Consider the following 25,028-nt stretch of genomic DNA (forward strand, 5'->3'; position numbering starts at 1 on the left):
TACATGGTTTGAAGTACCAGGAAAAGAAGTTGAATGTGAGGAAAGATGGTGTGCTGGAAGGTTTGATGTATACAAAGTGGAGGAGGTCCAGGTAATGTGTAAGTTAATAGTGATGCCACTCCTGATAGGAAAGGATCTACCTGAATTTTGGTATTCTGAGATTTATGGACACTATGTAGATACACAAAACATGACTCATGATCTAAGTTTATGTGTTAAAACTAATAAGGGAATAGTCTGTGGAAGAAGTTCTCCAGTCTATGAACTTTGCTTATTGAAACATCAATCTAACATATGTAAGTTTCAGAGATTACCAGCAGGTGTAGGAAACAGATTTATGGAGATAGGAACACAACATATTTGTTTAGTCACAAATGATCAGGAAACTATGGAAAGTTTAAATAAAACGGCCCCTTTTTCAGGATGTGTAAAGAATGTTAAAATGCTTAAATGACAAAATGACACTTTCCTTTTTGAACCAGATGCACATAGAATATTTAATCTAGAATGGACGGTAGATAATCTTACTGATACTACTCCTTTTATAATATCATTAGAGCTCTTACAGCAAATCTTAAATGAGTCCGAAATACTTAGAAAACACATAGAGACACAAGAACATACCCTTCAAAATAATCTAATATCTGCGGTTATAGATAAAGGGAAATTAATACATTTATCCTCACAAATAAGAGATGAAACAACACATCATTGGTATGATGTATTTGCTGGATGGTCACCCACTGCTATGGCAATTTTTAATTGGATGCTCAATCCGATACTTAATCTAATTTTAGTTTTTGTACTGCTTACTGTGATAAACTGTTGATTATATAGGAAGATTAAGGTATGAACAGATAGAATGGAAAGAGAAAGGTATTAGGAACTCCAATGACAAAAAGGGTAACTTGACATCACCCCTTTTCTATTCTCTTTGCTTATAAGATGCTGGTATGGATTTGAGGGATGAGGGTAAATAAAGAAGACTTATCCTCCTCTGACAACCCGCGGTCAGGGATAGTACTCTTTGAAGTATCAGCTGTTCACTTGTTTGCAAGGACCCAGAATCGTGGAGGGGATGATGTCAAAGGGGGAAATTGATAAGGTTGGAAATAATAGGTTGGAGTTCTACTTAAGTTGTTTTTCATTTTATGTATAATATGTGCGTGTCAGTTGTAAGACGTAGCTTAAGTCTTTCCAGATGTGTCCAGCGTCATGTATGTTGAAATTATACTGCTTGTTACCTTATATGGAAATTTGCTCAAACTGATGCTTGTGTAACCAAGCCTTATAAAAAGCCCCAATAAAGAGCCGACAGGTTCAGTTGACAGTACGGGACCTTTAAGGCTCGGATCTGATATACAGAAATCTATATTCTGTGTCTTATTTCTTTGATAGCTAAATTTGGCAAAGCAATATAAACTAGAAGCAGTTAAGTTGAAAACTGCACTTAACATATGCCTAAAAGTGCATTAAACACTTGTAGGCTCGGGCTTAGGGATGCTGGCTTAGAGATGTAGCACTAAACCACAACATTTTCTAATTGCAGTGAATTTTTTCTTGATACTTGCCTTTTTTTTGTCTACCACTGGTAAATCTACTCCTTTTCAGAGGTAAATTGGCTCTTGGGAGGCATCACAGAAATAAAGCTGGCCATACAGAATTTCTGAAAAATCATTAATTTTGGACATTCTTTCTTGCCATCAATGGGCTTGATTTATTAAAGGCAAATAGGCTGTTCTCTTTGCAACGTAGTTGCACTTTACACGGGAATATTCCCCAGAACTTAGTGAATGCGGTAAAATGCCACTTTATAAAATTCATCCAATCATATGGGAAAAAAAAACTATGTTTTTGCTTGAACGTGATTAGATTGAAGTCAGCACTTCACCTCATTCACTAAGCTCCGGGGTAAATTCCCACACAAAGTGAAACTGCCTTTGCAAAGTGAACAGTCTACTTCCCTTTAGTAAATCAACCTCACTGAGTCAACTTCGCCCCAAAGCCCTTAAAATTTCATCCAGACCTGCTATTTGAATTAAATCTCAGACCTATTAAACAGGTTTCCTTACAATATGTATGATTTTTTTCTTAACAAAAACCACATTCACAGTTAGAATTTTGTTTATTGGAGAAAAATTTTCCATCCTGTGTCTTTTAAATTTTCTCATCACTATTGTAAAAAACAAACTATAATTTGACCCTGCTAACCTTTACAAAATCGAATGAACATTGCAAAAAGCTTCATGTCAAAACAGATGAAGCCAGCACAAAAGGCACATACATTCTAATAACAAGCCTGCATAGTTGGTCACAGACATAAGTTTCCATTGGCCTGCAGGATTTCCAAAAATAAAGAATAAAGTTGGCCATACATGGATGGAAATTCTGGTGGTCCTAATTGCATGCATGGGCAGGCTGATTGTACAGAAGTTGATCGACTTCTGTACAACCAGCCTGTCAGATAAATGCCTCTCGATCAGCACCACCAGCTATAGCAGGCAGTGCTGACCAGTGTATTCTGATGGATGGGAAGTTTTCCCACAGTCAGAATACAGTAGCTCAGTGGTAGGATTCCCCCATCCACCTCGAATGTGTGGATGGGGGAATTGGGTCATTTTTTTTCGTTCAACCTGCTGGTTAAACATCTATTGGCTGCTTTAGCTCCTTAAATTTGATTTTGTGCTTGGTAACAGGTAAACTAGGTAAATCTTTCTAATGAACATCAATTTACCGAATGGTATTTGTTCTTTAACTAAAGAATAAGACCTTATTTTGTGGATTTGTGTTTGGTGACAGGTAAAACTTTCTACGAAAATACATTTTACAAGAAAGTATTTTGCTCGTCCTTGTCACCACACTTAGTTAAGGCGTTGTTGAGAATTTCTGAGTGTCACCTCCTAACATCAGTATTTATAAAGAAGTATGACTGTCAATCAGAAGTGGGGCATTGGTGTAATGGTTCCTTGGGGAACACACATTGAGGAATTTCTTGTGGGTATCCAAGAGTGTGCTCATAAGTTTTTCATTTATAAAAAATTTGTCTATGCATTGCTTAACTTATGCGAAGTATACATATTCTTTCTTCCATGTTTTGGCAATGGTTTGTTTGGCTAGGTTATAAGATATTTCAACCAGTGCCAGTACATTTGTTGCACAATGGTGCTTACTGACCTAAACTGTTAATGAGCAAGAGAAAATTATAACTAGTGATGCTACATGATTACATGTCTTGATTATTGGGAGATTTAGATTATTTTAGAACCTTCACCTCAAACTTGGCAATCATCCCATATTCCAAATCTGGTAAAAAAAAAATAGCTGCCTGTGTCCCAACCTATACCAGCTCCAATTGCACATGGTTGGCTCAGATTAGTGCATTAGCACAGTGCTCTCCTAGTCTACTTAAATAAATAAAAAATAGTTTTTTTCTTTTACCTCTTTATCAAACACAATATGGAAAGGAAATTCATTACAAAATGCCTTCTCATCCATCCACAATCTGTCTGGATATACTGGTTGGAAAGTGTCTAGCAAACTTCCTGAAGAGAAGTAAGCAAAAAGGAAACAATTCATAAAAAAATGATATTTACTGTAAAAAAAAAAAGTCTGCATTTTTTAAATAATTTTTTTTTAAATGAGATATTTATGTTAATGTAATCAGTATAATGTTCTTCCTTAGTAGCCTACATTGTGTTTGCATCTTACAATTTAATATAATTTTTTTTTTTGTCTGCCCTGACAGAGAAAAATACACTTGCTATGTATCATGTTATTAATTTAATCTTAGCTGTTATACAATATTTACTTTAAGCTGCCTACAGATGTAGACGTAAGGGGACAATTATTTATGCCTGCATGATCTGACTATCATTGGGTTAACTTGTCTGCAGAGTACTACATAAGCTTGTAATGCGGTCTCTGCTGACCCCACAGTCATCAAAGAACTAGTGAGCCAGGAGCAGGAAGCTGCTGCAAATTTATTGAGAAAAACAAAAGCAAACATTGCAATTTTATAACCTAATTACTATCCCCCAGAAGCATCAGAGGCCTCCCACAAATTTGCACCATGTTGTTGGTGTCTGTCACATGGATATCCTCTAGGGTAGAATGTATAAAAAATACCTTCATTTAAAAAATGTATACTTATGAAAGGGAGAGTCAACTAATCTAAACGCTGAGCTTTCAGTAGAAACTACATGTACATATAATTTAAGACTGCCATACTTCTAAAGATTTTTAAATCTCTTGAGGTATTTCCTATGTAGCATCAGTGTTAGGTTCATAGGTAATGTTGATAGATGTGAGCTGGGTGCAGTAGGAGATCATACAAACTGCAGGTCACCAACCTCTTCCGAACATGACCACATTCCTTATGATATTCCAATGGGACTTCTTTACAGGACAGCAAGATAATATCTTATTTACATCCGTACTTGTTTCTGTATCCTTATGATCCTGTTAATGTAAAAAAAAAAAGAATAGGCAGCTGTGTAATATTGTAAAACATTGCCCAACATTAGAAATATTAACCACTTGCTGACTAGCCGCCGCAGTTGTACTGCGGCAAAATGGCACGGCTGGGTGAAACTGTTATGTTACGTCGCTTCGCCCTGTGGCCACTAGGGGCCCGTGTGCGCCGCTGCTCGCCCCCCGGAGCCGATGTGAGTGCCCAGCGGTCACCGCCGGGCTCCCACGATCGCTGCTGACACACCGAGAACCGGGATATGTGTGTGTAAACACAGTTTCCGGTTCTCTGAGGGGAGAAGAGTATGAACAGCGATCTGTCATCTCCCCTACACAGTCCACCACCCCCCCCCCTTCATTTAGAACACACACACACTAGGGAACACAATTAACCCCTTGATCACCCCCTAGTGTTAACCCCTTCCCTGCCAGTGACATTTTTAAAAGTAATCAGTGCATTTTTATAGCACTGATCGCTGTATAATGCCAATGGTCCCAAAAATGTGTCAAAAGTGTCCGATGTGTCCGCCATAATGTCGCAGTCCCGATAAAAATCGCAGATTGCCGTTGTTACTTGTAAAAAAAAAATAATAATAAAAATGCAATAAAACTATCCCCTATTTTGTAGACGCTATAACTTTTGCTCAAACCAATCAATACACCCTTTTGTGATTTTTTTTTTTTTTTACCAAAAATATGTAGAATAAATATCGGCCTAAACTGAGGAAAAAAAATGTTTTTTTTATATATATTTTGGGGGATATTTATTATAGCAAAAAGTAAAACATATTGCGTTTTTTTTCAAAATTGTCGCTCTTTTTTTGTTTTTAGCGCAAAAAATAAAAACTGCACAGGTGATCAAATACCACCAAAGGAAAGCTCTGTTTGTGGGAAAAAAAGGACGTCAATTTTGTTTGGGTGCAACGTCGCAGAACCGTGCAATTGTCAGTTAAAGCGACGCAGTGCCGAATTGCAAAAAGTGTTCTGGTCAGGAAGGGGGTAAAATCTTCCGGGGCTGAAGCGGTTAAATACAGTAATTTCCTATAAACTCATGTTCTATAAGGTTCATCAAGCACATTTCTCAAGTAGCTGCCCGGTTATGAAAAGTAAAGTGCAAAAATGGTCAGAGCATCAAAAAGTACATACCTCAAAATTTGATTTGCAATAACAGGATCTTAAGCTCTTGGTAAGCATCAAAACCACCGACATTTAGGAGACGCTGTGGTCTCCTTTCTTAAAGTGACAGATATCAGTAAAATTTTGAGGTCTTTACCCATTGGTGTGCTGGCCATTTTTGTACCTTGGATTTCACGGTATTACTGTTGGAAGTGCACCCTCCCAAAAGCATCTAAAGGTGCTGTGCAAGATCTATTTTTATTCAGGTTGTAAAAACTGCCAGCTCCCTTAATATGACCCTTGGCATTAATGTAATCCTAAATTACGATGGCCATGAGTGACCCAGTTTTTGCAAGAAATGCCTTTGAATCAAGTATCACAATGGATGGACAACTATCTAGACATTGGTGGGTTCAGAACAACAATGAGTATTAATGAGTCTTTTAAGGACTCATTACAAAACACTAAGATTTTCTAATGTTTGGCTAGATCAGTGTTTCTCAACTCCAGTCCTCAAGGCGCACCAACAGGTCATGTTTTCAGGATTTCCACTGTTTTGCACAGGTGATTTGATCAGTTTCACTGCCTTAGTAATTACCACAGCCGTTTCATTTGAGGGAAATCCTGAAAAAATGACCTGTTGGTGCACCTTGAGGACTGGAGTTGAGAAACACTGGTCTAGAATTAAGGTACTAACTAAGGTAAAAAGGGAGCACCATGTGTTCAAATTACATAGTTACATAGTTAATCTGGTTGAAAAAAGACATAAATCCATCCAGTTCAACCCACAGGGGGAAAAAAACCCCACTAACACAAATTAACTGAAAAAAAACTACAGCTGGTTGCTGTGCTCTTATGGTGAGCAAGAAATCGCAAATGTCTCACCATCCTATCCATTGTCATAAATGAAACATCTCCGTATCTGTGTCCATTTCAAAATCTCATAAAAATGACTCTTTGCAGTGCCAAGGCTTTACTCATTGCATTATGGGATGAGTTAATTGGACATGCAATACCACAAAATGGAAACACTGAAGGGGCTCCCAGTGGCACTGGAGGATCTCATTGCTGAAGAAAAGTTGACATGCTGTAAGCCAGTGGTCATCAACCCTGTCCTTGGGGCCCACTAACAGGCCAGGTTTGCAAGATAACTGAAATACATCACAGGTGATATCATTTGCTGCTCAGTGATTGCAGTATTCTAGTCTGCATCTCCCCAAGGTAATACATAAAACCTGGCCTGTTAGTGGGCCCTGAGGACAGGGTTGATGACCACTGCTGTAAGCTACTGGAATTACATCATAGTTTGTATGATTTAAGCCTACCACAGGTTTACATTAATATACTGTTAGATAGTAAAACTCCACAACTCAAAAAGTGTTATGCCCTGTAAACACGGTCGGATTTTGCAATGGAAAATGTTCGATGTGAGCTTGTTTTCAGAAATCCCGACCGTGTGTAGGCTCCATGGGACATTTTTCATCGGAATTTCCGTCACACAAAATTTGAGATCTGGTTCTCAAATTTTCCGACAACAAAATCCATTGTCGTAAATTCCGATCGTGTGTACACAATTCCGACACACAAAGTTCCACGCATGCTCGGAATCAAGCAGAAGTTGGCTAGTGAAGTTCATTTTTCTCGGCTCATTGTACGTGTTGTACGTCACTGCGTTCTTGACGTTCGGAATTTCCGTCAAGATTTGTGTGACCGTGTGTATGCAAGACAAGTTTGAGGCAACATCCGTCGGAAAAAAACCATGGATTTTGTTGTCGGAATGTCCGATCGTGTGTACGCGGCATTAGTCAATTGTTAGGACCACTTTAAAAATGTGTGTTTTTTTAAATAAAATCTAATACATCTGTGGTGAAAATTGGTACCTGATCTTGAAGAAAGCTATTTTTATCCTCTGTATTTTGCCTCGGCCTTATTGTTTTCTTCTGACCTTCTGTATTCTGGAGAATTTCAAATATAACATGTTCACGCTTCCCAGTGCGATCCTTCTCCTTTGTGTGATAGACAATGCTCATGGTTATTTCGCTGTTAAAGAAATCTTTTGCCACAGATTCTATTATCCCTGTGAGAGCAGGTGAAACAATCAGGGTTATTGAAACAGTGAGGGGATTAAAGTTCAACAGAAATGACAGAAAACCCTGTTCAGTCAGATGGATATTGTACTAGAAACCATCATTTTCATAGTCTTACCTCCACTTATCTAATAAAGGACTTTGGAGGGGGCCTTAATATACCGTGCAGTCTAATGCCGCGTACACACGAGCGGACTTTCCGGCATACTTGGTCCGGCGTAACGGAGTCCATCGGACAATTCGATCGTGTGTGGGCTCCAGCGGACTTTTTTTTTCTCAAAAGTTTGACGGACTTAGATTTGAAACATGTTTCAAATCTGTCCGACGGACTCGAGTCCGGTCGAAAAGTCCACTCATCTGTATGCTAGTCCGACGAACAAAAAACGACGCTAGGGCAGCTATTGGCTACTGGCTATGAACTTCCTTGTTTTAGTCTGGTCGTACGTCATCACGTACAAATCCGTCAGACTTTGGTTGATCGTGTGTAGGCAAGTCCGTTCATTTGGAAAGTCCGTCGAAAAGTCCGCCGGACAAAGTCTGCCATAAAGTCCGGTCGTGTGTACATGGCATAACAGTCACCAATTAAAGTGATATTAAAGTCTGATTTTTTATTTTTTTTTCTAGTAGTGTATGGCCAGCATAAGACTCAATAATCAGCGCTCAGTAACACAAATGGTCTTACATTTCCCTTTCTTCTTTCTTTCTGTACAAGGACATTTGTGTAACTGTTATGCCGCGTACACACAATCGGACATTCTGACCACAAAATCCGTCTGATTTTTTCCGATGGATTTTGTGCCAAACTTGTCTTGCATACACACGGTCGCACAAAGTTATCAGAAAATCCAATCGTTCTGAACGCGGTGACGTAAAACACGTACATCGGGACTATAAACAGGGCAGTAGCCAATAGCTTTCGTCTCTTAATTTATTCTGAGCATGCGTGGCACTTTGTGCGTCCGATTTGTGTACACACGTTCAGAATTTAAACGATCAGATTTTGTTGTCGGAAAATTTTATATCCTGCTCTCAAACTTTGTGTGTCGGAAATTCCGACAGAAAAAGTCCGATGGAGCCCACACACGATCGGAATTTCCGACAACACAATCCGATCGCACTTTTTCCGTCGGAAAATCCAACCGTGTGTACAGGGCATTAGAGTGCTAGAGTGTGAATTCAGGAATTGGATTTACACTTTATGTGTGAATAAACCTGAAGTTGGCACTAGCTAAAGAAAAATACAGTTGAATGGATGTGCTGGTACCTCTCCTAATGATATCAAAGGGCCAAGTGCAGATGGTCCACAAACTCTGTTACACTATTTTTTAAAAGTGTGCTTAGATTAATAGATTCAGACATATAGTAATGTGCAAACGTTTTAGGCAGGTGTGAAGAAATACTGTAAAGTAAGAATGCTTTCGAAAATATATTTTTATATTGTTTATTTTTATCAACTTACAAAATGCAAAGTGAGCGAGCAGAGGAAAAATCGAAATCAAATCAACATTTGGTTTGACTACCCTTTGGCTTTAAACCAACATCAATTATTACACTTGCACACTTTGTACACTTGCACAAAGTCAGTGATTTTGTAGGATTAGAGTCAGGTGTATGATTGACCATTTATACCAAGCAGGTTCTAATGACCATCAATTTCATATGTAAGTTGAAACAGTCATCACCTGAAACAGAAACAGCTGTGTAGAAGGCCAAAACTGGGTGAGCAACAGCCAAACTCCACTGCTACTAACATGAGGTTGTGAAAGACTTTCAGGGAAATTGCTGAAGAACTGGCAAACCTGCCAGCACTCATCATGGTCACGCCAGTCGGATTCCCGCACGCATGGGCGCACACAGATGCACGACGGCGCGAGCGGGTGCATGCAGATGCACGCGCACAACATGAAAGATGTTGGCGCCCTCTGGCCTATTTAAACCTACCACCGACACATGCAGATTGCTTGATTATATTCAGCTTCTCGTATCTCCTGTGTTCTGTGTATTCTGATCCTTGGACCTCCCACTACTGACCCTGCTTGTTGTTATCCTGATCTCCTGGCTTAACCCTTGGCCTGCAACCTGACTCTGCTCCTGCTTGTTACCTCGTGATTTACCTCAGCTTGGCTCACAACTCTGCTATCTCCTATCTACTGTGTATGACCCCGGCTTGTTTCAGTTCTGTTATCCGAACCAATCACTGACTGATCCACCATTTATGACTCCTGGCCTGGCTCCTGACTCCATTCCTGCTTCACTCTGCTGTCTTATACCTTGGACACCACCTAAGGCTCCAGCCACTCTCTGGTGACCAGCTCACCTAACGACAGTAATCGACAAACCGTGTGTCAGGGTTGGGCTCAGCCCTGCCTTCTCTGAGCTGGCCGTTCAGATGTCGGCTAATTGCCAGCTCCTATCTCTCCACAGCGGCTCACCTGCTGATGATATCCTGCTCGTCAGTCTTGCTTACTTAAGCTGTCCAGCCCAGATGACCTCTGCCTTCACCTGGGTTAACATCACAGTGACTTTCTCCTGCGCTCCTTTTAAAGACTTGCTTGTCTGGCATTCCTTCTGGCTCCAGATCCTGCTTGCTGTTCCACTATGCTGTTTCCTGGCTTCCTGACTTTCTGGCTTGTCTGACTATCCATTCCGGTTACTGAACTTTGGCAATGTTTTGACTACGTTTGTTTTATTTACTTTTATTATTAAACAAGTGTGATTTAACTTTACTTCTGTCTTGGTCTGATTCATGGTTTCTGATAGTAGGCGAAGGCCATGAATTCAGAAGATGCAGTCAATCCACTTGTTGGTAATATTTTTTCCAGATTGGATGAGCAGGATCACCGCATGGATCAGTTTGCCACGGCATTACAATTGCTCCTGAGTTGCACAGCTCACCTGGAATCTCCCAATGTGGCTGCTGTGGTACAACCTGTGTTGCAGGCCATCCCTGCTGCTGCTCCAGTCTCTGTGCAGGCACCCACCTTGAGTATTACCTCTGTAAGAGGTATGTCTGGTTCTGCTCCACTTCCCCAGCGATTTAGGGGTTATCCAGTCCAATGCAGAGGGTTTCTCAAGGTTGAGATATACTTTGAGATGCTGCCCCAGGCGTTTCCCACGGACAGAAGCAAAGTAGGTTTTGTGATATCTTTGCTTTCTGAGAGAGCTTTGGCCTGGGCAAACCCTTTATGGGAGATGCAAAAACCTATTGTCCTGAGTTACCTAGAGTTTGTGGCTTCTTTGAAAAGGGTATTTGACGTTCCCGCATACTCCGCTTCTGCTGCCAAGTGCCTCATGTCCATCAAACAGAGTACGAGAACTGTTGCCGATTACGCCATTGAATTCCGTACTCTGGCAGCAGAGGTTGCTTGGATCAATGAGGCCCTGGGGCTGCTTTTTCTCATGGTCTCTCGGATACCATCAAGAATGAGATAGTAGCCCGAGATATACAACCCCTGGCAAAAATTATGGAATCACCAGTCCCTGAGGATGTACCTTCAGTTGTTTATTGTTGTAGAAAAAAAGCAGATCACAGACATGGCCAAAAACTAAAGGCATTTCAAATGGCAACTTTCTGGCTTTAAGAAACACTAAAAGAAATCAAGAAAAATCATTGTGGTGGCCAGTAACAGTTAGATTTATAGAACAAGCACAGGGAATAAATTATGGAATCACTCAATTCTGAGGAAAAAATTATGGAATCATGAAAAGCAAACAAACAAAATAACACTCCAACACATCACTAGTACTTTGTTGCACCACCTCTGGCTTTTATAACTGTTTGCAGTCTCTGAGGCATTGACTTGAATGAGTGATAAACAGTACTCTTCATCAATCTGGCTCCAGTCTTCTCTGATTGCTGTTGCCAAATCATCTTTGCAGGTTGGAGCCTTGTCATGGACCATTTTCTTTAACTTCCACTACAGATTTTCAATTGGATTGAGATCCGGACTGTTTGCAGGCCATGACATTGACCTTTTGTGTCTTTCTTCAAGGAATTTTTTCACAGTTTTTGCTCTATGGCAAGATGCATTATCATCTTGATAAATGATTTCATCATCCCCAAACATCCTTTCAATAGATGGGATAAGAAAAGTGTCCAAAACTTCAACGTAAACCTGTGCATTTATTGAAGATTTAATGACAGCAATCTCCCCAGTGCCTTTACCTGACATACAGCCCCATATCATAATTGACTGTGGAAATTTGCATGTTTTCTTCAGACAGTCGTCTGCATAAATCTCATTGGAACGGCACCAAACAAAAGTTCAAGCATCATCACCTTGCCCAATGCAGATTCGAGATTCATCACTGAATATGACTTTCATCCAATCATCCACAGTCCACGATTGCCTTTCCTTAGCCCATTGTAACCTTGTTTTTTTGTGTTTAGGTGTTAGAGATGGCTTTCTTTTAGCTTTTCTGTATGTAAATCCCATTTCCTTTAGGCGGTTTCTTACAGTTCGGTCACAGATGTTGACTCCAGTTTCCTCCCATTTGTTCCTCATTTGTTTTGTTGTACATTTTCTGTTTTTAAGGCATATTGCTTTAAGTTTTCTGTCTTGACGCTTTGATGTCTTCCTTGGTCTACCAGTATGCTTGCCTTTAACCACCTTCCCATGTTGTTTGTATTTGGTCCATGTTTTAGACACAGCCGACTGTGAACAACCAACATCTTGTGCAACACTGCGTGATGATTTACCCTCTTTACCTACATACTAACAAGCAGATTTAATCTGATGCAGGTGTAATGCCGCGTACACACGGTCGGACTTTTCGTCTACAAAAGTCCAACAGACGCTGACGGACTAAAGCTGGCTGGTAATCCGATCGTGTGTGGGCTTCTCCGGACTTTCAACGGACTTTTTCAGCCTCAAATCCGACGGACTTTAGATTTGAAACATGCTTCAAATCTTTCCGACGGACTCGAGTCCGGTCGAAAAATCCGCTCGTCTGTATGCTAGTCTGACGGACAAAAACCCACGCTAGGGCAGCTATTGGCTACTGGCTATCAACTTCCTTATTTTAGTCCGGTGTACGTCATCACGTAAGAATTCGATGGACTTTTGTGTGATCGTGTGTAGGCAAGTCTGTTCGTTAGAAAGTCCGCCGCAAGTCCGCCGCAAGTCCGTCGAAAGTCCGTCGAAAGTCTGTCGGACAGGCTGTCGGACTTTTGTAGCTGAAAAGTCCGACTGTGTGTACGCCCCATTAGTGTTTGTAATGGAAATGTACAGGGTGATTCCATAATTTTTTCCTCAGAATTGAGTGATTCCATAATTTATTCCCTGTGCTTGTTCTATAAATCTAACTGTTTCTGGCCACCACAATGATTTTTCTTGATTTCTTTTAGTGTTTCTTAAAGCCAGAAAGTTGCCATTTGAAATGCCTTTAGTTTTTGGCCATGTCTGTGATCTGCTTTTTTTCTATAACAATAAACAACTGAAGGAACATCCTCAGGGACTGGTGATTCCATAATTTTTGCCAGGGGTTGTACCCACTGAGCTGGAGAAGTTGATCACGTTTGCCATCCTCATTGACTCCAGATTCAGAGAAAGACTCTCTTTTAAGGAGCGCTTGCCGAAGCCTCCTGTACATCTGTCTCCGAGCTTTGCAGTCCCACCCTTGCCTCCCTTAACTCCCATGCCTCCTGGTACCAAGTCGGTCAGTGAAGGTGAACCCATGCACTTGGGCTTCATGTGTCTCTCTGCATATGAGAGAGCTCTTAGGAGGAGGGAGAGATTGTGCCTTTATTGTGGACTGGCAGGTCACTTTTTAAGGTCTTGTCCTACCCGTCCAGGGAACGCCAGAACCTTGAGGTCCTATCACGGACAGACTTAGGTGGTGTTATTTCGTCCCCAGTTATCCAGAAGGCCAAGCCCCTGGTTCCGGTTACCCTTTCTTGGACTGAGTCATCTGTCGAGATACAGGCTGTAATCGACTCTGGGGCTGCAGGCCTGTTCATTGATGCTGCCTTTGTATCGAAGCACTCGATTCCGCTACAGCTGCATGACACTCCATTTGCCATTGAGGCTCTTGACGGGAGACCTCTACAGCCTGCCCATGTGACTCATGAGACTGTTCCATTGTCCATGGCCATAGGGGCTCTTCACCATGAGATAATCCAGTTCCAAGTTATTTCCTTACCTAAGGTTCCATTGGTTATCCTTGGTTACAGAGGCACAACCCCCTTTTTTTTTTTTGTAATTCTTTATTTTTCATAGAAAGTGTGTATAACAATCAACATAGCCAGCATAGGTACATAACAAAAGTGTCAGATAGAAAATTCAGACAAGATTACAGGGCGAGGTCAACAAATTAGATTCTCTGACCTTGCACCGTGTGTAAGGCACATGAGGGGAGGACCCCAGTAAAACAATACAAACAGTGCACGAGGCCGTGGAGACACCCCGACAGTTATTTACTTGACCTGGAGCTGGTGATAGCACATACCAAGTTATGTAACACTACAACATTATGTATATTTTAAAGTTGTTTGGGGAATTAAGCAACCCGAAGAACTGGTGGGCCCAAACATGAGACATGTGGAAATGTAATGCATCTTAAGATTTTCACAGTATCTGATCAGATAACCCATGAGTGGGAAAGAATTACGAAAAAGGAGTGTGGATCAGGGGGGAGGAGAAGAGGTAGAGAAACAGATAACTCCAAAAGTGAGAAAGGGATAGGGACCGGAAGAGAAGGAGGGAAGGCGAGGGGGGAGGGTGGGGAGAGGCAAAGTGGGTGGCGAAAACTAGAAACAGGAAATGGAGAAGGAGTAGAGTAAAGTAGGATAGGGTAGGGTAGTGTAATGCCCTCTGTCTAGGGGTGGGACCGGCTCATTGGGTCAGTTAGTCTGTGCCATCTCTTGGAGATAGGCGTCTGTGTAAATAAAATGTTGCCAGGGTCTGCAGGTCTCCCGGAAGGCCTCCTCTCTATTGTGCAAGGTGGCAGTGAGATCCTCCATGTATCTTAGTTCATTCACTTTAGAAAACCACAGGGACTTTGCCGGTGGGTTCTCCGATCTCCAGCAGAGGGGGATACATGCCTTGGCAGCATTCAGTAGCTGAATGGTGAGGGAGGTCTTGTATTTCTTGATGGGTCGTTCCAATAGGTGAAGCAGACAGGCCGCTGGGTTCCCCTCCAGAGAGACATTGGTCAGGTGCCTAATTGTGCAAGCCACCTCGAGCCAGAACGGGGTCAGTCTAGGACATGCCCAAAAAACATGTAGCATCGTCCCCTCTGCCGTGCCACAGCACCAACAGAGGTTAGACACCTGTGGGAAGAAATGGTGTAGAGTGGTGGGTACTCTTTCAGCAGTCCTACAGTGGCCCCGACCCATGGGTTTACGCCCTCTGCAGCGTTTTCTTGGCTTTGCCAACTATTATTTTAAGTTTATTCGTAACTTTTCCTCTCTGGTCAAGCCCCTGACTGATATGACCAGAAAGGATATGATCATGTGTTTATTGAGAGAGAAAAGAATCAAAGTGGGACAAACAAATAGAAAATAATATTGGAGGATAAAATGGTACACAACAGTAGGGAACAACCCATGGTCATGATAATGGAGTATAACCTCCAACACAAACAAGTTGAGAGGATAATATATAAATTTTGAGACGTGTTAAAGAATGATAAAATCTTAAAAAATATAGTCCCAGAGAAACCAAAATTTATTTATAAAAGGGCTCCCAACTTAAGAGATAAATTAGTCAAAAATGTAGTGGATCTACCTATAACTAATACCGCATACACACAACTGGACTTTCCATCAGAGTAGACTCTGACGGTCTTTCTGACAGAGTTCCGCTGAAACGGACTTGCCTACACATGATTACACCAAAGTCCGTTCGTTTAGAATGCGATGACGTACGACAGGACTAGAAAAAGGAAGTTCAATAGCCAGTAGCCAAAAGCTGCCCTAGCGTCGTTTTTGGTCCGTCGGACTAGCATGCAGACGAACTGTTTTCCCAATAGGATTTGAGTCCATCGGAAAGATTTGAAACATGTTCTATTTCTAGGTCCGTCAGAATTTTAGAAAGAAAAAGTCTGATGAAGCCCACACACGATCGGAATGTCCGACGGAATTATTCCATCGGACCTTTTCTGACGGAAAGTCTGGTCTTGTGTACGCGGCATAAGAAGGTGACTATTTTTGATGGTAAAGGTTTTTATGCCTGTGGCAGATGCTACAGCTGCAAGGCACTTGCTCACAATACAAGGAAAAGGGATACATTTGTTAACAGAAATAGTGAGAAGGAATATATCTTACAAGATTTCATATCATGTAACTCAGCGGGAGTTGTTTACACTTTGGAATGCCTGTGTGGTATGATCTATGTGGGGAGAACAAAGATGCATGAAAGAATCAAAGAACATGTATATCAAATAAAAAAGGGCAATAAAGAACACTATGTCGGAGACATAGTGTCGGGGAATAGGCTGTGGAAGTACTGGCAATCTTGCCAGTAGAAGAAATGGGCGCAATAGGCACATTATGTGATAGATGGTTCCCCCTGCTGGCCTATATAAGGCTGCCTCTGTCTGATCCAGGTTGCTAAATTGTCTTCAGCTCTTCCCTGTTCCCGAACCTGTGTTATACTTCCAAGTGATTCCTGTTGTGACCTCGGCTTGCCTCCTGACCTGCTCTGATCTCCTCTCCAGTGTTTGACCCCCGGCTTGGCCCATGGACTTTGCTATACTTGCACCTGCCTGATTACCAGTGTTTGACCCCTGGCTTGGCTCACAGACTTTGCTATACTTGCACCAGCCTGATTACCAGTATTTGACCCCCGTCCTGGCTCACGGACTTTGCTATACTTGCACCTGCCTGATTACCAGTGTTTGACCCCTGGCTTGGCTCACGGACTTTGCTTATCACTTACCTGTGTTTGACCCTCAGCTGGTCTCACCACAGCCTCCAATCTGCTCTCTTGTGTTCTACCCTCAGCCAGGCTTTTACTAAGTGTCCGGAATACTCCTTGTCATCTTCTCAAGCAAAGTCTCCAAGTGATCATCAGCTCAAGCCTTCTCAACCTGCTGGCAACCTATGCTTCTTTGAGCCCTATACCTCCTGTACCACCTTCAGGGGTATACTGCGCTTAGCCGCAAGAGGAGCCTCTCTCAGCATTTTGGCCTCGGAAAAGGTACCTGACACACTACCTATACCAGCATTTTAGATGACATCATAACAGGAATCTAGAGGGGATGCAATTCTGGGGACTTGAAAAATATTAGAACACTCAGTCAAAGAGAGTCATGGTGGGTATACGAATTAGGATCATTAGCACCCAGGGGCCCTAACAAAGAGTTTGATCTAAATTGTTTTTATAAATAATTTTTTAATTTAATCAATATATAATATATTCTTTTCTTTTATTAAATAAATACATTTTTAATGTAAAAATATAATATAAGAGGTTTTTTTAGACTTTAACTATCAACCCTTTTTTATAAATAAACATTTATTAAAGTGGTGTTCCGGCCGAAAATTATACTTTTTAAATGACAATACCCCTATAATACACAAGCTTAATGTATTCTAGTAAAGTTAGTCTGTAAACTAAGGTCTGTTTTGTTCGTTTATAGCAGTAGTTTGTTATTTTATAAACTTACAACAGGCCGTGGCCATCTTAAGTGTGGGCATCTGAAGCCAGACTGTATTTCTTCCTGGATCTCATCCTTGCAGATCTCGCACATGCTCAGTGCAGCACAAGCAGTGTAATAGGTTTCAGGTCAGGTTTCCATAGCAACGGCAGTGTCAGAGGAAGTTGCTGCCCCTTCCCAGAAGGCATTGCAAACAGTAAATGATGCGATGGGCCACGGCCAGGGAGGAGGAAGTGAAAAATGAATACAGCAGATATACAGTAGGTGCTGAGAAAAAAAAAATTAAAAAATCCAATTCGTTTACAGTGCACAGTTTATTGAGGGATGCTGAAGAGTTGTAAAAGTGGGTGGAACTCCACTTTAATAGATTAATTTTAGTTAGTATATAAACTGGACATACACTAAAATGATTGAACATACCACACATATAACATAATATAAATTGGTTTTATTTTAGAGTTTTTATTTTAGAGTTGTATTTAGGATATCTTGATGGTTACCAACATTATTCCATAATTCGTCCCATGATATAATCAGGTTAGGATTAACTACAATAAAATGGTGGACATTTGTTTACATATGCGACTATGGGAAAATGGAGCCGATATACATCAATAGGGGCTATAAGTAAATGGTGGAAGCCACTATATAAGTAAGGGGAAAACTCATCAGCCAATTATATCTCCCTGAGGGAGTCACGAGGAGTGACAAAACTAGTAGTAGGGATCTGAGAGGCTGACGAACGAGGAAGGAACAGACTGTGTTACCGGGACGGAGGTTGCACTGATGGCTGGAACTGCAGAACCGGCGGACAGGTGAAACACTCGTCCCAGCAAAAGTTATATATGGGATACACTAATGCCTGATATCTTGTTTTTAAATGTGAGTGCATATATGTTGAGTGGTCAAAATAAATCTTTTTAAAAAAGTATAAAGCACTATTGCATGGCTCTGATTGCTTTACATGTTACCACTCTGATTGGAGCTTGAAACCAGCATCCCCAGTGACGGAGAAACATTAGGAGGAGAGAGCCAGAGGACTATCAATACACAAAGCACGATTTATTAGGATATAAGGCGAGGGCACATCTGGTGGAGGGAAGACAGAAATCATAGGAGAGGCACAGAGGTGGATGTGCGGAAAGAGACTGTCCTATCGTTATTATTTTGTCACAAACACATGGGTGGACTTTTGATTTTTTTCACTTAAAGAGACAGGTTATAAGGATGTTTTATGAACACAATGAACAACTTATTAATGTGATAAACTTTGTTATAATTTTTTATTTTTTTAGATAATTTATTGCACCAAATTTTTTTTTACAATTTACTGCACTATAATTTTCTACCACCATATGATTAATTGCTTGGTTAATTTGTGATATACACTTGTATGATTTAATTTAGCGCTGCACTATTTGGAATATATTATTGTTTTTTCACACCAAATATTGGTTTAATTTGGATTTCTCTTCTGTTCATTTGATTTTCATTTTGTCAATTGGTAAAAATAAACTATTACCACTTCTATTCTATATCTGAAAGCATTCTTAAAGTTCTAAAGTCAGAAGTTTTTTTTTATATTAATGGATTCTATGCATCAAGATAAAAAACCTTCTGTGTGCAGCAGCCCCTCTCAGCCCCACTCAGCCCCCTAATACCTACCTGAGCCCCATCTAGATCCAGCAATGTTGCACAAGAGACATGGCTGTCCAAGACTCTCCCTCCTGATTGCCCGAGACTCAGCAGCTGAGGCCATTGGCTCCCACTGCTGTCAAAGTCAGTGAGCCAATGAATAGAGAGAAGGGGGCAGGTTGAACCATGGCTCTGTGTCTGAATGGACACACAGAGCAGCGGCTCGCTTCAGTTGTCCCTATAGCAAGCTGCCTGCTGTAGGGGCACTTGGCTGCAGGGAGAGGCCAGCGAGGGACCCGAGAAGAGGAGGATCTAGGCTGCTCTGTGCAAAACCACTGCAAAGAGCAGGTAAGTATAACATGTTTGTTATTTTTAACCAAAAAAAAAAAAAAAGACAGTTTAGTATCACTTTAATTTAAAGCCTTTACTCAGCTGCCTAAAACTTTAGCACTGTAGTGTACATCTCTTCTAGCATGTGATGTATTTACTAATTAGCCATTAGTCTGGGACTGCACAGTGCCACTATTAGTACAACATACATATGTTTTCTGACCATACCAAATACAGGAGAAAGCCTAGATCTGCCCACACCTGGCACTATATGATAAAATCCACTTCTGTCCGAGTAGTAATGAAGAAACATGGATCCATCATTTTTTTTCTCCACTCGAAAAGATGGTGCATTCATTTCCTATGGAATAAAGGTGATTATTAGCATTATATGGCTGTCATATATTTAGAAATGGTTGACCAGCTCTCAGTAGGCACAAGGAACATCAAACAAGTGAGCATTGTCTGTGTGCACTCATTGCTGGGGAATAATAGGCTAAAATAATCTAACCTTGCTCATAGAATTTTCCCTGAGGTCACTATGCATGTTTGCTGAGGTCTGTGGTTTCAATGCGATTTCCCATAGAAATGCTGATGCTTGGTGCATTCTTTGTTACTAGGCAACTTTCATCTTTATTACTTCAAGGACATATAACATAGAATATTACTAACTATTGCTGTGTTAAAAAATGTTTGTGGTGGTGGGGTCATTTTTTTCTGCCATGCCAAGTAACCAGACTTTTTCAGGTTATGACCAGATGAATACTACACCAATAAAAACAGTCACCACCCTCTATGGAATGTCCATCTAGTTCAACCAACAAAAAAGAAAAAAAAAACAGAAAACCACCATTTACACAATCGTATACCTACAATTTATCTAGAGGAAGGAAAAAATGCATCCGGCTCTTTTAAAAAAATCTACTGAGCTGCATGCCACATCCTTTATTGTCAGAGCTACCATATTAGGCTAAACCTTCAGGGAAAGGATCGGTGACGGTATGTTCCTTGAGCTACACCTTGGGACTCTCTATACAGGAACCCACTATGAGAGCTGGGTACCATAAGAATAAAGTGCTGAAAAAATAGATAAGAACGTTATTTATGTAATTCAATAAATAACATGTAAAATGTTATATTAGCATTTGGAATGAAAGGATTTCGCCAAATTTGTGCAACAATATCTGTCACCAATTTTTCCTTATTATTGATCAAATTTACTTAATTTAATTTTAATTCTAATTTATTTTATTTTGCTTTATTTAACTTTCTCTTCCTTTTTTTGGTATAGACAAAATTTCAAACCGTTCATCTATGCTTAATAAATATGTTAAGAGTATGACTTAATATTATATAGTTCCTATATACTGTTTTTACCCTTATACCCAGTATATGTTTTGTTTGATATACAGTATATATGTCTTGTAATCTTTTATTTGTAAATCTTATCCAGAAAATAATAAGAATTTTTTTGGGGGAAAAAATGTTATATTAGGCATTACCTTGTAAGAGAGTGTCAGAAAACTGTGAAGGGCATCTAGATTCTCAATAAATTCCGTTAGATTTCCCCCCAATGTTCTTAACATTCTGTCATATCCAGATTGCTTACAAAAGGAGAAGAAATATTCTCCAAATAGCTTTAAAACTTCTTCCTCTGATACATCTGAAAATATAATGATACATTTATACTGTTAAAGTTATGAATTTTCCAGTATGGTTTACAGAGTTAACTACTTGAACTCCAACAGGATTTACCCCCTTCATGACCAGGCCATTTTTTGCTATTCAGCACTGTGCTACTTTAACTGGCGATTGCGCGGCCATGCGACACTGTACGCAAATGAAATTTGTATATTTTTTTCACACAAATAGAGCTTTATTTTGGTGGTATTTGATCACCACTGGGTTTTTTTATTTTTTGCGATATAAACGAAAAAACTATATGTTCTATTTTCTGTTAAAAATCATATTCAATAATATCAAATTTCTTCATAAATTTGGGCCAAAATGTATTCTGCTACATGCTTTTGGTTAAAAAAATTCCAATAAGTGTATATTAAAGCTATTTATTTAGTGTATGTTAAAGCTAGTTATTTGTTAACCCCCCCCCCCCCAAAAAAAAATGTATCCTGCTCCTTTAAAGCATGTTATATGACACAGTGCTTGTCCTATGTCATTTGGCCCCCTGTAACACCTAAAAAACCTGGCTGATCCTGCCAGTTTCTCCCCACCCCTCTGTAAGCTGACCACAGTGTATCATGGCTGCTGAGACCAGACACCGTGGTCAGTTTATGTGCCTCCGTCATCAGAAGCCTGCTATTTGCTTTCCTCTCTGCAACTGTGTCCTCCTCCCCCTCCCCTCTCTGTCTGTGAGCCACCCCTCCCCCTTCCTGCTACTCTCATAACACTAACTTGTATACACCATCAGCACTGCCTCCTATTGCAGTGTCCCCCTCTGTGAATGATTTATAAATATAAATACCTCATTTAAGAGCCAAGATTGCGATCACATGACCAGCCAGCTCTCTCCTCCCCTCCTTCTCCCCTCCAGACTGACATCAGCAGGGGAATCTCAGCCCCACCCACTGCATCTCTCAGAGGAGGAAAGGAGAAAGCTGGTCAGTCATGTGATCGCAATCTCGGCAGTGGAATGAGGTATTTGCATCATTTATTTTAATAAATCACACAAGGAGGGGGATACAACAATAGGAGGCACTGCTGATGGCGTATACAGGTTAGAGTGGCTTAACAACCACTTTAATTGGTTTGTGTTAAAGTTGTAGTGTCTACAAACTATGATATACTGTATATCTGAAAATCGATCAATCTTATGTACTGACGGCCGATCTCATTTCTTGAGGCCCTTAAAATGCCAGGACAGTACAAATATCCCCCAAATTACCCCTTTCTGAAAAGTAGACAGTCTGAGGCATGGCAAGTTTTTTGAAGTTGTAATTTTTTGTCACAATTTTGGGAAAATAAAGAAATTAAATACAATTTTATTTTTTTTCACAACTCTTTTTTTTTTTCACTTTATCCAGTGCAGTACAGCATCATCATATGACTGGTGTGGTGGTGATCAGGGATACTGGTGACAGTATGTAAAAAATTGAATTTTTAAACATTTTTTACTTTTTTTTTAAACTTTTTTTTTCTACATGCTGTCATCAAAGTAGTACAGTGTCACCATAGTGACACTGTACTACTCTGGGGGGTGATAATTAAAAAAAAAATACTGTTATTGCTTATACAGTGGTGATTACTGTATAGGCAATAGTTTTAGCTATCATGAATGGGTTAATATTTATGAACAGCTTGTTTATGGTTGTGATTGGTTGAAGCTAATCACATGGTACAGGTAGCCAGGTACCATGTTTTTGCTGTGGGCCATTTGCAAATCACAACTGTAGGCAAGCTGTTCCTGAATGGAAATCCATGACCAATCATATCGATCACATTATTCCCGGTTACCAGTAATTGTAATGCGCTGTGTCCGATGGGCACAGTTGTCACAGGAGCGGCACAATGCATGTCCCTAAACTGAAATGGGCTGGGTGACATGTAGCCTGCCCGTGCCGCCCGTCCGCAGTAAAGGTACTGCGGGCAGTCTTGAAGTAATTAAAGTGTATCTAAAGCCAAAACCCCATGAAAGGTTTTTATTCCTGTCTGTGTCCCTGCTGGGAACGGTCACCCTTTTTATTGCCCTTGTGACCATTGTCACTGGATCAGAAAATCATGAGAAACCTAAAAGTTTATAGTTGTTATTGGGACATGAATAAAGGGAAAATCTGCAAACAGGTACACCTATGTCAGAGACAGCAGTCCAAGATAAGATTTCTCGTTACTTTGGAGGGGATACCTCTCACTTTCTGCTGGGCATCTGGGACAGGAGATAAAGGGAAATCTCCTTGATGGTACACAGACAGTTTAGCTTTTCTGACTAAACAAAAGCTAAACAAAAAAAAAACATGTTTAAAGTGTTACTAAACCCACAACAGTTAAAATCAGTCTGTATAAGCAGTAAAGCTTGCGTGTTATACTCTCTGTGGAACCTAAGGGGTTAATCCTCTGCTTTGTGCAAAAAAGCTGTTTGATCCTGTCTCCTTTGATCCTCATCTTCTCCCATTGTCCCCTAATCACTTCCTGATAGTACAGAGCTTGGGGACAAGCTGCACATGCTCAGTTTGGTGTGTATTGCTAGAGAGATTTTTCTGCTTGGGAGGATGCATGTGATCAGCACAAGGCCAATCAGCACTGTCCAGACAGAGGATCAGGGGTCCTGCATCCTTATAGGACACTCAGGGGAGAATGAAAACTCCTCCAACAAGCTTTAACCAGACGCTAATAAAATTCACAAGACTGCTATTTACTGCTGATGAGAAAAGGTATTTAGCAGTTTATATTTACTAAAATAATTGCATTTCCATGTTCTGTGTACTGTGGGAGACCAGATTATAGTGAATGCAGGATCCTGGGTTTAGCAACACTTTAAGCTTTACATTCACTTTAATTTTTCTTTTATATGGCACCAGCAATGTATGCCCATTCTATGGTCTCTCAGTGCCTGGTGATTGGAGGCAGGGCAGTTAGCCTAGAAATCGTGTCTGTAGGGACTCCAAAAGTGGAAATAGGACTGGGTAGAGCAGGGAAAGGGAGGGTATACCAGAAAGAATAAGACGTCCAATTATTCGGGGATAGAGCAATGAAAAAAAAAATAGGGGAGCATATCAAAATCAGAGTGCATCAAGAAAGTAGGAACATTGGAAAGGTTGGAGTACACACTGAAAGTGCAGGAAAGGAAGGGAGCACCGGAGAGCGGACAGAAGGAGATGATAAAGAGTATTAAAAGAGGAAGAGTCACTTTGGATCATCAGGGCTTTAGTATTGATATGTGGTGATAAAAAGAATTTTTTTCAAAGCTAAGGGTTATTTGGGGGACTGATTCAGGAAGTTGCATTGGGTAGCCACTTCAGCCCCGGAAGGATTTACCCCCTTCCTGACCAGAACACTTTTTACAATTTGGCACTGCGTCGCTTTAACTGCTAATTGCGCGGTCATGCAATGCTGTACCCAAACGAAATTTGCGTCCTTTTCTTCCCACAAATAGAGCTTTCTTTTGATGGTATTTGATCACCTCTGCCATTTTTATTTTTTGCGCTATAAACAGAAAAAGACCAAAAATTTTGAAAAAAAAATGATATTTTCTACTTTTTGTTATAAATAAAATCCAATAAACTCAATTTTATTCATACATTTAGGCCAAAATGTATTTGGCCACATGTCTTTGGTAAAAAAATGTCAATAAGTGTATATTTATTGGTTTGCGCAAAAGTTATAGCGCCTACAAACTAGGGTACATTTTCTGGAATTTACACAGCCTTTAATTCATGACTGCCTATGTCATTTCTTGAGGTGCTAAAATGGCAGGGCAGTACAAACCCCCCCCCAAATGACCCCATTTTGGAAAGTAGACACCCCAAGGAAATTGCTGAGAGGCATGTTGAGCCCATTGAATAATAATTTTTTGAGCCCCAAGTGATTGAATAATGACAAAAAAAAAAATTTACAAAAAGTTGTCACTAAATGATATATTGCTCACACAGGCCATGGGCATATGTGGAATTGTACCCCAAAATACATTCAGCTGCTTTTCCTGATTACGGGGATACCACATGTGTGGGACTTTTTGGGAGCCTAGCCGCGTACGGGGCCCCGAAAACCAATCACCGCCTTCAGGATTTCTAAGGGCGTAAATTTTTGATTTCACTCTTCACTGCCTATCACAGTTTTGGA

At 40.5% G+C, this 25,028-nt stretch overlaps 1 protein-coding gene across 1 annotated transcript in view; it reads right to left on the reverse strand.

The window, feature by feature from the left end:
- LOC141126545 (guanylate cyclase soluble subunit beta-2-like) overlaps positions 1-25,028 on the reverse strand; it is a 64,830-nt gene that overhangs the window by 21,905 nt on the left and 17,897 nt on the right. Inside the window, exons 4-8 of the mRNA XM_073612475.1 lie at positions 20,738-20,898; positions 19,497-19,596; positions 7,464-7,660; positions 4,350-4,419; positions 3,439-3,542 (exon numbers count right to left, since the gene is read on the reverse strand). Of these exons, the coding sequence (XP_073468576.1) occupies positions 3,439-3,542; positions 4,350-4,419; positions 7,464-7,660; positions 19,497-19,596; positions 20,738-20,898 (632 nt within the window). The remainder of the gene's footprint in view (positions 1-3,438; positions 3,543-4,349; positions 4,420-7,463; positions 7,661-19,496; positions 19,597-20,737; positions 20,899-25,028) is intronic.

The sequence above is a fragment of the Aquarana catesbeiana genome, linkage group LG02 (genome assembly GCF_042186555.1).
Source record: "Aquarana catesbeiana isolate 2022-GZ linkage group LG02, ASM4218655v1, whole genome shotgun sequence".
Lineage (NCBI taxonomy): Eukaryota > Metazoa > Chordata > Amphibia > Anura > Ranidae > Aquarana > Aquarana catesbeiana.